Source organism: Callithrix jacchus, chromosome 15, assembly GCF_049354715.1.
Source record: "Callithrix jacchus isolate 240 chromosome 15, calJac240_pri, whole genome shotgun sequence".
NCBI classification, from domain to species: domain Eukaryota; kingdom Metazoa; phylum Chordata; class Mammalia; order Primates; family Cebidae; genus Callithrix; species Callithrix jacchus.
This window is the reverse complement of record NC_133516.1, coordinates 31653664-31667323: the sequence shown is the minus strand read 5'-3', so window position 1 is coordinate 31667323 and position 13660 is coordinate 31653664. Positions and strand designations below refer to the sequence as shown.

Here is a 13660-nt window from a genome sequence, read left to right as displayed (position 1 = left end):
AGGAACCCTGGCCCTCAGTCAATAGAGTTCATTTTATTTTATTTTTATTTATTTTTTAATTTTGATAACAGGGTTTTGCTCTGTTTCCCAGGCTGGAGTTCAGTGGCTTGATCTTGCCTCACTGCAATCTCTGTTTCCTGGGCTGAAGCAATCCTTCCACCTCTCAGCTTCCCAAGTAGCTCTGGGACTACAGGGGCATACCACCACACTTGACATTTTTTTTTTTTTTTTTTTGTAGAAATGGGGTTTTGCTGCCGGGCATGGTGGCTCACGCCTGTAATCCCAGCACTTTGGGAGGCCGAGGCGGGTGGCCTCGATCACGAGGTCAAGAGATCAAGACCATCCTGGTCAACATGGTGAAACCCCGTCTCCACTAAAAATACAAAAAAAAAAAAATTAGCTGGGCATGGTGGCGCGCGCCTGTAATCCCAGCTACTCAGGAGGCTCAGGCAGGAGAATTGCGTGAACCCAGGAGGCAGAGGTTGCGGTGAGCCAAGATTGCGACATTGCACTCCAGCCTGGGTAACAAGAGCGAAACTCTGTCTCAAAAGAAAAAAGAAATGGGGTTTTGCCCTGTTGCCCAGGCTGGTTTCAAACTCCTGGGTTCCAATGATCTACCTCCCTCGGCCTGTCAGGGTTACAGCCATGAGCCACCATGCTCAGGCTATTTTTCTTTTTCTTTTTTTTTCTTGAGATAGAGTCTTGCTCTGTCACCCAGGCTGGAGTGCGCAGTGGTATGATCTTGGCTCACTGCAACCTCTGCCTCCTGGTTCAAATGATTCTCCCGCCTCAGCCTCCCGAGTAGCTGGGACTACAGGCGTGTGCCACCACACCCAGTTAATTTTTGTATTTTTAGTAGAAGCAGGGTTTCTCCATGTTGGTCAGGCTGAACTCCTGGCCTCGTGATCTGCCTGCCTCGGCCTCCCAAGTGCTGGGATTGTAGGCGTAAGTGCTTGACTTATTTTACTTTTTCTTACAGGGTTTTGCTTTGTCACCCAGGATGGAGTATAACAGTAGGATTATGGTTCATTGCTGCCTTGCCCTATTGGGCTTAGGCTGGGACTCAGGCACGAGCCACTGCACTCAGCTCTTTTTTTTTTTTAACTTTTTTTTTTTTTTTTTTAGTCAGGTCTTTCTATGTTGCCCAGGCTGGTCTTGAACTCCTGGGTTCAAGCAATCCTCCCTTGGCCTCCCGATGTGCTGAGATTATAGATGTGAGACCCCAACCCAGCCAAGTTGATTATAAATTGTAGAGAAGAGAATAAAATTAGGGAAGTGACCTCAGAGGGAATGGCAGAACGAACCCAGAGAAGTGGAACATACCAAAGTATGCCAATAAGTGTTCCTAGGAGAACAATTATTACGAAAAGGAAGCCCAGGCATGGTGGCTCACACCTGTAATCCCAAAACTTTGGGAGGCCAGGGTGGGAGAATTGCTTGAATCCAAGAGATGAAGACGAGCCTGGGCAACATAGTGAGACCTCATCTCCACTAAAAATAAAAAAAATTAGTTGAGTGTGGGGCCGGGTGCAGTGGCTCACGCCTGTAATCCCAGCACTTTGGGAGGCCGAAGCGGGAGGATCACGAGGTCAAGAGATCGAGACCATCCTACTCAACATGGTGAAACCCCGTCTCTACTAAAATGACAAAAAAAAAAAAATTAGTTGGGCATGGTGGCGCATGCCTGTAATCCCAGCTACTCGGGAGGCTGAGGCAGGAGAATTGCCTGAACCCAGGAGGCGGAGGTTGCGGTGAGCCGAGATCACGCCATTGCACTCCAACCTGGGTAACGAGAGCGAAACTCCGTCTCAAAAAAAAAATTAGTTGAGTGTAATGGCATATAGCTGTGATCCCAGTTACTAGGGAGGCTAAGGTGGGAGGATTCCTTGAGTCCTTCTTTCCAGAGGAGGGCTGTTTTCGGCTCATCCTGCATCTTGGGAGCTTCCAATAAGTCTTGAGCAGAAAAGCTTTTCTAATTACCGCTGGGTCACAAAATAGCCAAAAGGTAGACACAAATAGAGTCAGGACTGCCTTAAATAGATGGAAGTGCACTACAATAGAGAGCTAGCATTATTCTGGCAAGAGCAACACAGAAGAGGAGTGTATCGGGCAGAATGTTCCTTTTTCTGCTTCCGGGAAGTGTCACACACTTTGCTTGCTTGGAGAATCCTGAAACCCTGCTGCTATCTCATCATGCCCCCAGTGGCCAAGCACCTGCATATTGACTGACTTCAGCACATGAAGGGGCCTTAGTGGTTATGTCAAATGTCATCTTTCTTTGGTGCAGATGTCGCTGACCACGGTTCTTGTTTAAATTACTCACCTTTGCCCATGCCTAGCTCTGGGTTCACTTATGAACCAGGGTCTGACAGTAATACCAGCTTTGTGAGGGGAACTTGTAACAGTTCAAATATTGGCATATTTTCTAGGTGTGTTGGTTCACATCTGTATTATTAACTGCTCGGCAATCTGGCAGGAGGATTCTTTGAGCCCAAGAGCTCAAGGCTGCAGCTAGCCATGATTGTGTCACTGTACTCTAGCTTGGGCAACAGAATGAAACCCCATTCAAACCCCATCTCTTTTTCCTTTTTTTCTTTTTTTTTTTCTGAGACAGGATCTCACTCTGTCACCCAGGCTTAAGTACAGTGGTGTGGTCACAGCTCACTGTAGCCTTGACCTACCAGGCTCAAGGAATTCTCCCACCTCAGCCTCCCTAATAGCTGGGATCATAAGAGTGCACCATCACACTCAACTAGTTTTTTTTATTTTTAGTGGAGATGAGGTCTCACTATGTAGCCCAGTCTAGTGTTCAACTCTTGGGCTCCAGTAACTCTCCCACCTCAGCCTCCCAAAGTTCTGGGATTACAGGTGTGAGCCACCATGTCTAGCCTTCCTTTTTTTAAAAAAGATAAATATTATAGAAGAGAACCTGTATCTTAACAAAAAATGAAAAAAGCAAAACAATCCCCCAGAGTATCAGTTTTGTCTTTATCTAGAGAAGGAATGACAATGGCTTTGCTTTTTAGAGATGGTTGAAATGAGAGAAGACTTGGTGAGGGCAAACGGGCGTGCATACCAGTTCTTTGGGCCCTGTACCAACTTTGAAAATAAGCAAAACTCTGTATACTCTCAGAGAAGTATGCATATATGCAGTCTGGTTTATAGTTTTCGGTACTTCACTGTCCCTGAGGGCAGTCTTTTTGCCCCATGTTGGCCTTGGATTGGAGGGTAACAACAATCATGTAAGGCTGTGGTTCTCAAGTGTGGTATTAGAAATGCTCGAGGCCGGACAAGGTGGCTCAAGCCTGTAATCCCAGCACTTTGGGAGGCCGAGGCGGGTGGATCACGAGGTCAAGATATCGAGACCATCCTGGTCAACATGGTGAAACCCCATCTCTACTAAAGATGGAAAAAATTAGCTGGGCATGGTGGTACGTGCTTGTAATCCCAGCTACTCAGGAATTACAGGAGGCAGAGGTTGCAGTGAGCCGAGATCGCGCCATTGCACTCCAGCCTGGGTAACAAGAGCGAAACTCCGTCTCAAAAAAAAAAAGAAATGCTCGTTATCAGGTTCTACCTCAGAAAGAAGTTGAGACCCAGCTATCTGTTTTAACAAGTTTTCCAGATGGTATTTGCCATATTTTGGGAGACTCCCCTGATGAATGAAACTTACACTTTTGTATGGTCTTCATGTTTCACACCTTCCATATTGTGCCTTTGAGAGACTACCTGCCATCCTCTTGTTGTAGCAGTACTCTATTCCTCCTAGGCTATGTCCTGCCCAGCCACGTGACTGAGGAGATGCTGTGGGAGTGCAAGCAGCTTGGGGCTCACTCCCCCTCTACCTTGCTGACCACCCTCATGTTCTTTAATACCAAGTAAGTGTTCTAGAGGCTCCACTGCTGACATCTGTTCAGTGAAGAGTGTGGAAACTATCCAAGAGGACTTCTGAATTCCTCTGACATATACTTGAGAAACTTTGAGCTACTGAAAGCCCTAGCCACACTTGGCTGCATTTTGTTTGGTAACCAGTGAGGCAGACAGCCTTGCCAGACCCCTACCACCCATCTTGATGTGGCTCCTGCACTGGACACTGTGCTTGGGTATGGACCTGCCCAGATCCTGGGAGTGTGGGCAGTGGCTGCTCTGAGGCACCAGTGGGCAGAGGGTAAGTCATGGTATCCTCCCGGCACCCCCTCCCTCTGCCTTGCTTTTACTTGTGATCCAGGTATTTCCTGTTGAAGACAGTGGACCAGCACATGAAGCTGGCCTTCTCTAAGGTTTTGCGACAGACAAAGAAGAACCCCTCTAATCCCAAGGATAAAAGCACGAGTATCCGGTACTTGAAGGCCCTTGGAATACACCAGACCGGCCAGAAAGGTAGGGAAAGGAGGCAGGGATGGCAAAAACAGGTGCTACTTGACATTCTCTGTCCTGCCTTTGTAGCTGTGGGGCAAGTGATAAGTGGGAAGGCTGGGATTTGCTGGATAAAATTCTCCATTCCCTTATCCCCAGCCAAAAACTCCAAACTTTCCTCCTAGAAGTAGAGAAAGCCCCAGAGAATAGCTGCCTTTTCCCTTAGTAGTCACTGCCTATGCCTCATACCTTCCTCCCTGCACCCTGTATTTCCTAGTTGGACTGGCTGAAAGCCTAAGGTTCCTGATCTGGGCCTGAGGTAAGGCAGTCTAATGCCAGGTCTATGGTGGTGGGGATGTGTGTTTTATAGTTACAGATGACATGTATGCAGAACAGACAGAAAATCCAGAGAATCCATTGAGATGTCCCATCAAGCTCTACGATTTCTACCTCTTCAAATGGTGAGGAGACTTTGGCTATCCATATGCACGTGTGTGTGTGTATGTGTGTATGCTCACTTGTGTGATATCACAAGGGAAAGGCATTCTCTAGTCCCTAACCAAGTAAGGGACTTGGTTCCAAAAAGCTAAATTTACAGGCAGCCTTGCTCTGGCTTTCCAAAGGTGTGTGATTTGCTTAGCACTGATAGAAAAAGGGGTCCTGGGTCCCTTCAGTCACCTTTCATGAAAAGGGTGTGGAGGTACAGAGAATCTACTTTCATCACACATTGAGCATGGCCCTGCTTCCTGACCTTAACTTTTTGTCACAGCCACCATTAATCTAGGTGGGACTCCTCTCAGCCTTTTTTTCCTTTTGCCCATTCAGTAGTTTCTCATTACTCTACATAGTAATCCTTTTATGGCAGTCAAGGCTTTTCACGCACTTCCCCTTGCTAACCTCATGTCTGTGGAGCTCTTTAGTTCCCTAGCCACACTAGCTCCTCTCCGCTCAAGGGCATTATATTATTCCTCTTCTCAACTTAAACACAGCTTATCAGAGAATTTTTCCAGATTTTCCACCTCTTCTGTGGCTATTTCCTGTTTATTATTTTGTATTTGTGTAATTTTGCTACCTGTGTCCCCTCCTATCTGTAAGCTCCATGAGGTAGGAAATACTGTTCCTGCTCTTTTTTTTTTTTTTTTTTTTGAGAGGTAGTCTCGCTCAGTCACTAGGTTTGGAGCACAGTGGCACAATCCCAGCCTCACTGCAAGTTCCACCTCCCGGATTCAAGCAATTCTTCCGCCTCAGCCTCCTAAGTAGCTGGGACTACAGGCATACGCCACCACACCCAGCTAATTTTTGTATTTTTAGTAGAGATGGGGTTTCACCATGTTGGCCAGGAGGGTCTCGATCTTTTGACCTTGTGATCCGCCTGCCTCAGCCTCCCAAAGTGCTGGGATTACAGGTGTGAGCCACCGTGCTCAGCCTCTTTTTCTGTTTTTTTGTTGTTTTTTTTTTTTTTTTACTGTCAGCACCTGGTGCTGACCTGGCACCAGTAACCTTTAAACAAATCTTGAATGGATGGATGAATAACTACTGTTAGAGGATACAGGGTGCCAAGTACTTTTCTTTGTTTTTTTTTTTTTTGAGATGGAGTTTCAATCTTATTACCTGGGGTGGAATGCAATGGCATGATCTTGGCTCACCAGAACCTCTGCCTCCTGGGTTCAAGTGATTCTCCCACCTCAGCCTCCTGAGTAGCTGGGATTACAGTCATGCACCACCACACCTGGCTAATTTGTGTTTTTAGTAGAGACAGGGTTTCTCCATATTGGTCAGGCTGGTCTCAAACTCCTGACCTCAGGTGATCTGTCCACTTCGGCCTCCCAAAGTGCTGGGATTATAGGTATGAGCCACTGTACCCGGCCCAGGGTGCCAAGTACTTTAGAGGTACAGCACAGTTGGGGAAAGGGAAGTGAACCCAAGTCAAGGGCCCCAGTGTCATGGCCATTGGGTAGAAAACACAACATGGGGCTGGGTGCAGTGGCTTATGCCACCTGGGAGGCAGAAGTTGTGGGTGAGCCGAGATTGTGCCACTGCACTTCAGCCTGGGTGCAGTGAGCTTAGATCATGCCACTGTACTCCAGCCTGGGTGACAGAGCAAGATTCTGTCTCAAAAAAAATAAACACGATATGTGCAAAGACTTGGAGATAGACCTTCTGGGCAGTGAAGTTGACTTCAAGTAGGATAAAGATACCTATGAGTCCATGGGAGCCCTAGGCTGGTGCAATCGGTGATGGATCATAGCTGGCATGTGGGAAGGAGGGGCAGAGGGGAAGCAACCCAGCATTTTGGGTATTTACAGTAGTCCCACAGTAGGAGCAGGATGTAGTGTGTGGTGGCTGCATGCAATTAAGTAGCTGTGCCACAATACCTTGGGGCCTTACTGTTGGCAGACAGCATCTCTCTGGGAGGTTCAAGGTGGGAGGGTTGAAGCTGTATTGATGATACCCAACTTTTATCCACATATCTTCAGCCCTCAGAGTGTGAAAGGCCGGAATGACACCTTTTACCTGACACCTGAGCCAGTGGTGGCCCCCAACAGCCCAATCTGGTACTCAGTCCAGCCTATCAGCAGAGAGCAGATGGGACAAATGCTGACCCGGATCCTGGTGATAAGAGAAATTCAGGAGGCCATCGCAGTGGCCAATGCAAGCACTATGCACTGAGATGCCTTGGCCATGGCAGAAGAGAAACCAGCCAGGAAAAACCAGACTTTTACACTAAAGAAGAGGCCTCCGTTTTTTCTTTTTTCTTTTTTTATTGGTGTAGTTATGAAGCCTTTCAGGCTGCTTCTGTTTAAAATGTAAAAGAAAACTTTGCCCCCTTTGCATCTTCATAAATCTGCTACGGCAGACTCCTCAGCCAATGGGGGCTTTGGGTTTCCTTGAGAGTCATATGTCCTAGAAAGTTGCTGGCTGACTCTTTTTTGGCCTGGGGCCTGGTTAAAGAAATGTGGCCCCTTTCCATCTTCAAGAGAGATGGAATTAATGATGGATGGACCCTTCAAGAAATCTCCCAGCCTGCTTCCACTGGCCTGACAGACTTCGCTGACCACAGGGAAACGATCTTTTCTTTCTTCATGCTCAGACATAAACTTAGCATCTTAATGGAAGAAAAATGAGGGGAACTTCAATTATGATTTATTAAAGACAATTTCTATTACACCCTCCTTTATGACAAGTGACATTTTAGATGTTAAAGTAAAAACTTTACCATGCCTTTTTTTTTTTTTTTTTTTGGCCTGTCATTGAGGCCTTAAAACCTGAGGCTCCTGTGCCTGATGGAATTCTTGTAACATACACTTGTGTATCATATAAAGATACCACTCTGTTTCTCTTATGTATTCTTACTCTAGTTGTTTATTAAGAATGACAAGCACGTCTTTTCAACATGCTAGTGAACAACGCCTCTTTATTTTGGGGAGGAGCCCGGCGGGATAGTGGAAGAGAAGGTTTGCCTGTTAGTTGAACTGGCCCGGGTCCTGCGGGGAGTGGGATGGGATGTGAAACCGCATCTCAGTTACTAGGCCATTTCGTGTTGTACGCATGCGCCGTTTCTACAGCACCAGCCTCGTCCCAGCCGCAGCGAAGCGAGTCGGCTCCGCCCGCGCGCACTACGCCCTGACGTCAGCGTCGCGCGCAGCGCAGTGACGAAATCAGCTGGTTTATATTGGCGCGGCCCAGACCGCAGAGGTCTCTGCGGCGCGGTCCTCGGAGACACGCGGCAGTGTCCAGTTTTGGCCATGGCCGACTACCTGATTAGCGGGGGCACGTCCTACGTGCCAGACGACGGACTCACAGCACAGCAGCTCTTCAACTGCGGAGACGGCCTCACTTACAAGTGCGGGCCTTATGGGGCCCAGCTGGGCGAGGAGAGGGGCGGCATGCTGGGCGAAAAGGCCAGATGGGGGCTTCCGTGAAGCCTTCTTGGGCGCGGGCGTGGGGGGATAGGTTCCGGAAATTGGCCACCCACCTTCAGGTCTCACTTTGAGACATCTGGAGCGGGACTTTGGGTACAGAGAAGCATCTCAATAGTGCTTGGAATTTCAGGCTGGAGACTCCATGCTCCAGAAACATAATTGTCAGGGTGCCAGGAGCACTGACAGCTCGGTGGCAGAAAAGGTCCCCTGTCCCCATCTCCACCTTGTGCTGCGCCGTGCCTGTGGCACACAGGCTCTGTCAATGCCACATTGCTCACATGCCTTACGGGTTGATCTATGGGGATTGAGTATTGAGAGTCGATTCATCCAGTCATAAGCCTGAGAGCTTTACTCCCAATTCACTCCCTTCCCTCGCAGTGACTTTCTCATTCTCCCTGGGTACATCGACTTCACTGCAGACCAGGTGGTGAGTATGATCAGGAATTGGGTTCTGAACATCAAGGTGAGGTAAGGTGCTACTGTCACCTGGTCTTGGCTACCTCACCAGATTGGGTTTGGGGGTGAATTTTATGGGATCATGTTACTGGTTAGCATGTAGGTCATAGAAGTACCTGTTTGTGGGGGACCCAGTAACACCTTGAGGTGTAAGCAATGCTTCCCCACACTGGTTGACCTTTATCTCCTCAGGACCTGACTTCTGCTTTGACCAAGAAAATCACTCTTAAGACCCCACTGGTTTCCTCTCCCATGGACACAGTCACAGAGGCTGGGATGGCCATAGCAATGGCGGTGAGCCCCATGGGGTGTGGGGGTAGGAGAAAGGACACCATCACCTTTCCTCAAAGGCATTCAGTCCTGCCTCTGGTCACTTAGTAGTCCCTTTTTATCCTGTAGCTTACAGGCGGTATTGGCTTCATCCACCACAACTGTACACCTGAATTCCAAGCCAATGAAGTTCGAAAAGTGAAGGTCAGAAGGGCAAGGATCGTTAGCAAGCACTCCTGGGAATTGCACTGAGGTGGGGTGGGAGTAGGGGTTTGTTCTATTAATTTGGTATCCTTTCTTCCCACCATGGGATTCAATTACTGAGAAGAGCCTGAGATTGTTTCTTAAAGCAGCAGCAATAGACCAGGTAGACAGTGCCTCTAGCCCACCCATGTCTCCTCATAGATGTGTTGGTGTGATTTGGTCCTGTGGCACTGCCACAGGGATCATTAAGCAGAGACCCCATGCTTTCAGATCAGCAGCCTGATGAAAGTAGTTCAAAGATGCAATGCCCTTTCTCATCATCCCCTTCCAGAAATACGAGCAGGGATTCATCACAGACCCTGTAGTGCTCAGCCCCAAGGATCGCGTGCGGGATGTTTTTGAGGCCAAGGCTCGGCATGGTTTCTGCGGTATCCCAATCACAGACACAGGCCGGATGGGGAGCCGCTTGGTGGGCATCATCTCCTCCAGAGACATTGATTTTCTCAAAGAGGAGGAACACGACTGTTTCTTGGAAGAGGTGGGTGCCACTGGCAGAGTACAACCAAGTTCTGGAAGCCCAGGATGAAGACAAGAGGCTTCTGTTGCCTGTATGACATCTCTGATAGCCTTTCCTCTCTGGGAAAGATGAGTGTCAAGCCATGTTTCTGACTCCTTCATTGGGAAAGCTTTCAAACTGCCCAAATGCTTGCTAGTATTCTTGCTGTGTTCTTTGAAACCCCTAAGGCAGGGCTTGAGGTCAGCCCTCATTTTCTTGCCATTGTTCCTGTGTGGTCCTTCTTATTCCATAATGTAAGGGGCTGCTCCCTGTGCTGTGTTGTCCTTTCTATTCACCCCTCACTCAATACTATACTGCTTAGGAACTATTGGGATCCCTTTAGAAAGGGTGGTTTGGGTGTGGGTGAATGAAGGTGGTGGTCTGTAGAACTTTGGGAGGCTGAGGTGAACGAATCTCTAGGTTAGGAGTTTGAGACCAGTCTGGCCAACATAGTGAAACCCAGTCTCTACTAAAAATACAAAAAATTAGTTGGGCATGGTGGCAGGCCCCTGTAATCCCAGCTACTCAGGAAACCAAAAAAAAAAAAACAGGTGACTGCCTATAGTCTGACCGGCCCTTCCTCACATCTCACCTTCCCCGTAGATCATGACAAAGAGGGAAGACTTGGTGGTAGCCCCTGCAGGTATCACACTGAAGGAGGCAAACGAAATTCTGCAGCGCAGCAAGAAAGGTAAGTCCTAAAGCTGGGAAGGGGCCTGAAACTAATACTCAGTGTCCTGATTCATGTCCTATCGTGACCACAGGCAAGCTGCCCATTGTAAATGAAGATGATGAGCTTGTGGCCATCATTGCCCGGACAGACCTGAAGAAGAATCGGGACTACCCACTGGCCTCCAAAGATGCCAAGAAACAGCTGCTGTGTGGAGCAGCCATTGGCACTCATGAAGATGACAAGTATAGGCTGGACTTGCTTGCCCAGGCTGGTGTGGATGTAGTGGTTTTGGTGAGCTGCTACACAGGCGGGTTGGGGCAGTAGGGGGAGCTGTCACATCACAGTCTGAGACTTACTTCCTGTCTCAGGACTCTTCCCAGGGAAATTCCATCTTCCAGATCAATATGATCAAGTACATCAAAGAGAAATACCCCAATCTCCAGGTCATTGGAGGCAATGGTAAGGCAAGATTGTGCCCTGAAGGATGTGTGGTGGGAGTGGGTAAGCTGGGCTCCTACTGTAACCTTCATGTGAGCATTTCCTTCACCTTAGTGGTCACTGCTGCTCAGGCCAAGAACCTCATTGATGCAGGTGTGGATGCCCTGCGGGTGGGCATGGGAAGTGGCTCCATCTGCATTACCCAGGAAGGTAAGAATATGCTTTGACAGGGCCCACATAAGTCCCAGTTTCAGGCCCCACGTACCTTGGAGCCAAGCACTCTCAGGGGAACAATAGAGTCCTTCAGTAGGGGCAACCCTGGGGCCAAATTGGCCTCTTGGATGGGTGACATGGCTGGAAGCAAGACAAGGTCTTGTCATCCCTCACCTGCCACTCCCCTGCCTAGCCTGGCCTTGCTCCTGCTCTGTGCCTTCTCTAAACTCTGGTCTGTTTGTTTTATTTAGTGGCTCCCAAGATCCCTCCAGACATAAAGTCCCACAGCCCCAAATGCCCTTCTACTGTCACGGGTTGCTATAGTAAGTCTAGCCCGGCCCATTGGCCCGGCCCAGCTGCCCACTGCCCGGCTGCTTGGTTGACTGTAGCTGTAGCTCCCGGGGTTTGTGGTGCTGATGGGTGGGCAGGGCCAACTGACATACAGACCATGGTTTGGGGGTTGCTCATGAACATAGCCCCCTTTTCCTCCTGGGGTGCTGATAGGGCAGGACCTCCTTCCCTAGGTAGGTCCTTTCCTGCCCACATCTTCTGCAGTAGGCATGGCTCAAGGGTCAACTCTGGAGCCTGCTGTCCCACACAACCACTGCCCTTATCTTGCCTGAACTGCCCACCATTCAGGGATGAAGGGCTGGGCCTGACTTTAGTGCCTCTGGGGACTAACTGCACGGTGACTCCTGCCCCATCTGATACCAGCTGGACAGGGGCTTTCCCGGCTGCCAAGACTGCATGTGCCTGAGGCTGCCCTGGGCACTGCACACATGCACGTGCACATGTGGGGATGAGTGGAGGTCAGCACAGCTGTTTGTATGATTTAAGGCAGATGGGGCAGCAGCCAATTCCAGACACATCTCTTCCTCAGCCAAGCTGCAGTCCTGATGCAGATGTAGCCAAGAGCTCCTGGGTCCTAAATGTAGCCAGAGTCCACTGCCTGTCCCGTTAACCCTATCCACCTATGTGTTCCTCCATCTCAACAGTGCTGGCCTGTGGGCGGCCCCAAGCAACAGCAGTGTACAAGGTGTCAGAATACGCACGGCGCTTTGGCGTTCCTGTCATTGCTGATGGAGGAATCCAAAATGTGGGCCATATTGCCAAAGCCTTGGCCCTTGGGGCCTCCACAGGTGAGGCCCAGTGGGACTCCCCCTGACCCCATGCTGCTTAAGCTCTGCCCCAAGAACTCCCCCATCTGTCCACAGTCATGATGGGCTCTCTCCTGGCTGCCACCACTGAGGCCCCTGGTGAGTACTTCTTCTCCGATGGGATCCGGCTAAAGAAATATCGTGGTATGGGTTCTCTCGATGCCATGGACAAGCACCTCAGCAGCCAGAACAGATATTTCAGGTGGGACAAGCAGGCCAATTACCCCACCTAATCCTGCACTGTCTTATCTCTGCTATGACCTTGCCTGTGTCTCTGCCTCTCCCTGCAGTGAAGCTGACAAAATCAAAGTGGCCCAGGGGGTGTCTGGTGCTGTGCAGGACAAAGGGTCCATCCACAAATTCGTCCCTTACCTGATTGCTGGCATCCAACACTCATGCCAGGACATTGGTGCCAAGAGCTTGACCCAAGTCCGGTGAGCTTGGGAAGCTGGGACATGGGTAGAGAGGCTGGTTCAGGGCCAGCTACCCACATTTGACTTCTGCCCCTCTTCAGAGCCATGATGTACTCTGGAGAGCTTAAGTTTGAGAAGAGAACGTCCTCAGCCCAGGTGGAGGGTGGTGTCCATAGCCTCCATTCGTAAGTCACCCTGTCCCTGGTGGGGCCTCTGCCACGCCTCATGCCTCCTTCCTCCTGCCTTCACCTCACAGGTGGTCCTTCTGTCTGCAGGTATGAGAAGCGCCTTTTCTGAAAAGGGATCCAGCACATTGCCTCAGTTTTTTCAATAAAAGTTTAGAAAATAAAAGTAATGCCTGATCTTTGAGGTCAACAGACAGGTGGGGCTCTGTAGCTGTCACTACCGCAGATGTACACAAACACAGCACTCTTGATTTTCAGAGGGAACCTCAGGCCCTGAGATAAATGTGCTCCGTGGACCTTGAAAAGGGGGTAGTTCCAGGTTCACAAAGTTCCTCCTAAGGCTGCTCACAAAACAGCTTTGACCAGCTGTGGCTCCTGGGGTTTCAGTCTCACTGAGCTTCTTTTACCCCTCTGGATCCCAAGGGGTCAAAGTACAATCCCTGGGACTGGCATCCACCGGGCATCCTACTAAGTCATACTTGGCCACATAGGACCAGGTCAAGACATATACATATTCCCTAACCTAAATAGCTCTCGGCCAGGTGTGGTGGCTCTTGCCTGTAATCACTTTGGGAGGCTGAGGCAGGTGGCAACATATTAAAACCCTATCCCTAATAATACAAAAATTAGCTGGGCGTGGTGACATGCACCTTTAGTCCAGCTACTTGGGAGGCTGAGGCAGGGGAATCACCTGAACGCGGGAGGCAGAGGTTGCAGTGAGCAGAAATCACCCCACAGCATGTCAAAAAAAAAAAAAATTAGGTGCAGTGGTGGGGGCCTGTAATCCCAGCTACACAGGAGGCTGAGGCAGGACAA

At 49.4% G+C, this 13660-nt stretch overlaps 2 protein-coding genes across 15 annotated transcripts in view; both read left to right on the top strand.

The window, feature by feature from the left end:
- Positions 1-7749, top strand: part of QRICH1 (glutamine rich 1) — a 55059-nt gene extending 47310 nt beyond the window's left edge. For all 11 annotated transcript variants that reach the window (XM_035275437.3, XM_035275443.3, XM_035275444.3 and 8 more), the window contains 4 exons: positions 3770-3878; positions 4229-4380; positions 4727-4817; positions 6834-7749. In XM_035275437.3, coding sequence (XP_035131328.1) covers positions 3770-3878; positions 4229-4380; positions 4727-4817; positions 6834-7026 — 545 coding nt within the window. In that variant the 3' untranslated portion in view covers positions 7027-7749. The remainder of the gene's footprint in view (positions 1-3769; positions 3879-4228; positions 4381-4726; positions 4818-6833) is intronic.
- Positions 7750-8054: 305 nt separating this feature from the next.
- IMPDH2 (inosine monophosphate dehydrogenase 2) lies at positions 8055-13010 on the top strand. Of its 4 annotated transcripts, none has more exons than XM_008981616.5 (15): positions 8055-8200; positions 8658-8706; positions 8928-9029; positions 9135-9209; positions 9541-9747; positions 10369-10456; positions 10530-10729; positions 10807-10897; positions 10991-11086; positions 11341-11412; positions 12085-12228; positions 12304-12448; positions 12537-12680; positions 12761-12844; positions 12935-13010. In XM_008981616.5, the coding sequence occupies exons 1-15, from the start codon at positions 8103-8105 to the stop codon at positions 12954-12956; spliced, it is 1617 nt and encodes a 538-aa protein (XP_008979864.1). In that variant the 5' UTR covers positions 8055-8102; the 3' UTR covers positions 12957-13010. The 4 variants fall into 4 exon arrangements, with proteins under 4 accessions (XP_008979864.1, XP_008979863.1, XP_002758376.2 ...); XM_008981615.5 differs by having other exon boundaries at positions 12283-12448; XM_002758330.7 differs by lacking the exon at positions 11341-11412.
- The last annotated feature ends 650 nt before the right edge of the window (positions 13011-13660 follow it).

What these genes read in the sequence shown, in the direction of transcription:
- IMPDH2 (XM_008981615.5), top strand. Translation starts at nt 8,103, where the DNA reads ATGGCCGACTACCTGATTAGCGGGGGCACGTCCTACGTGCCAGACGAC. An exon ending in ACGACTGTTTCTTGGAAGAG is followed by an intron (nt 9,748 to 10,368) that starts GTGGGTGCCACT and finishes CCTTCCCCGTAG; the next exon opens with ATCATGACAAAGAGGGAAGA. An exon ending in CCAGGTCATTGGAGGCAATG is followed by an intron (nt 10,898 to 10,990) that starts GTAAGGCAAGAT and finishes CCTTCACCTTAG; the next exon opens with TGGTCACTGCTGCTCAGGCC.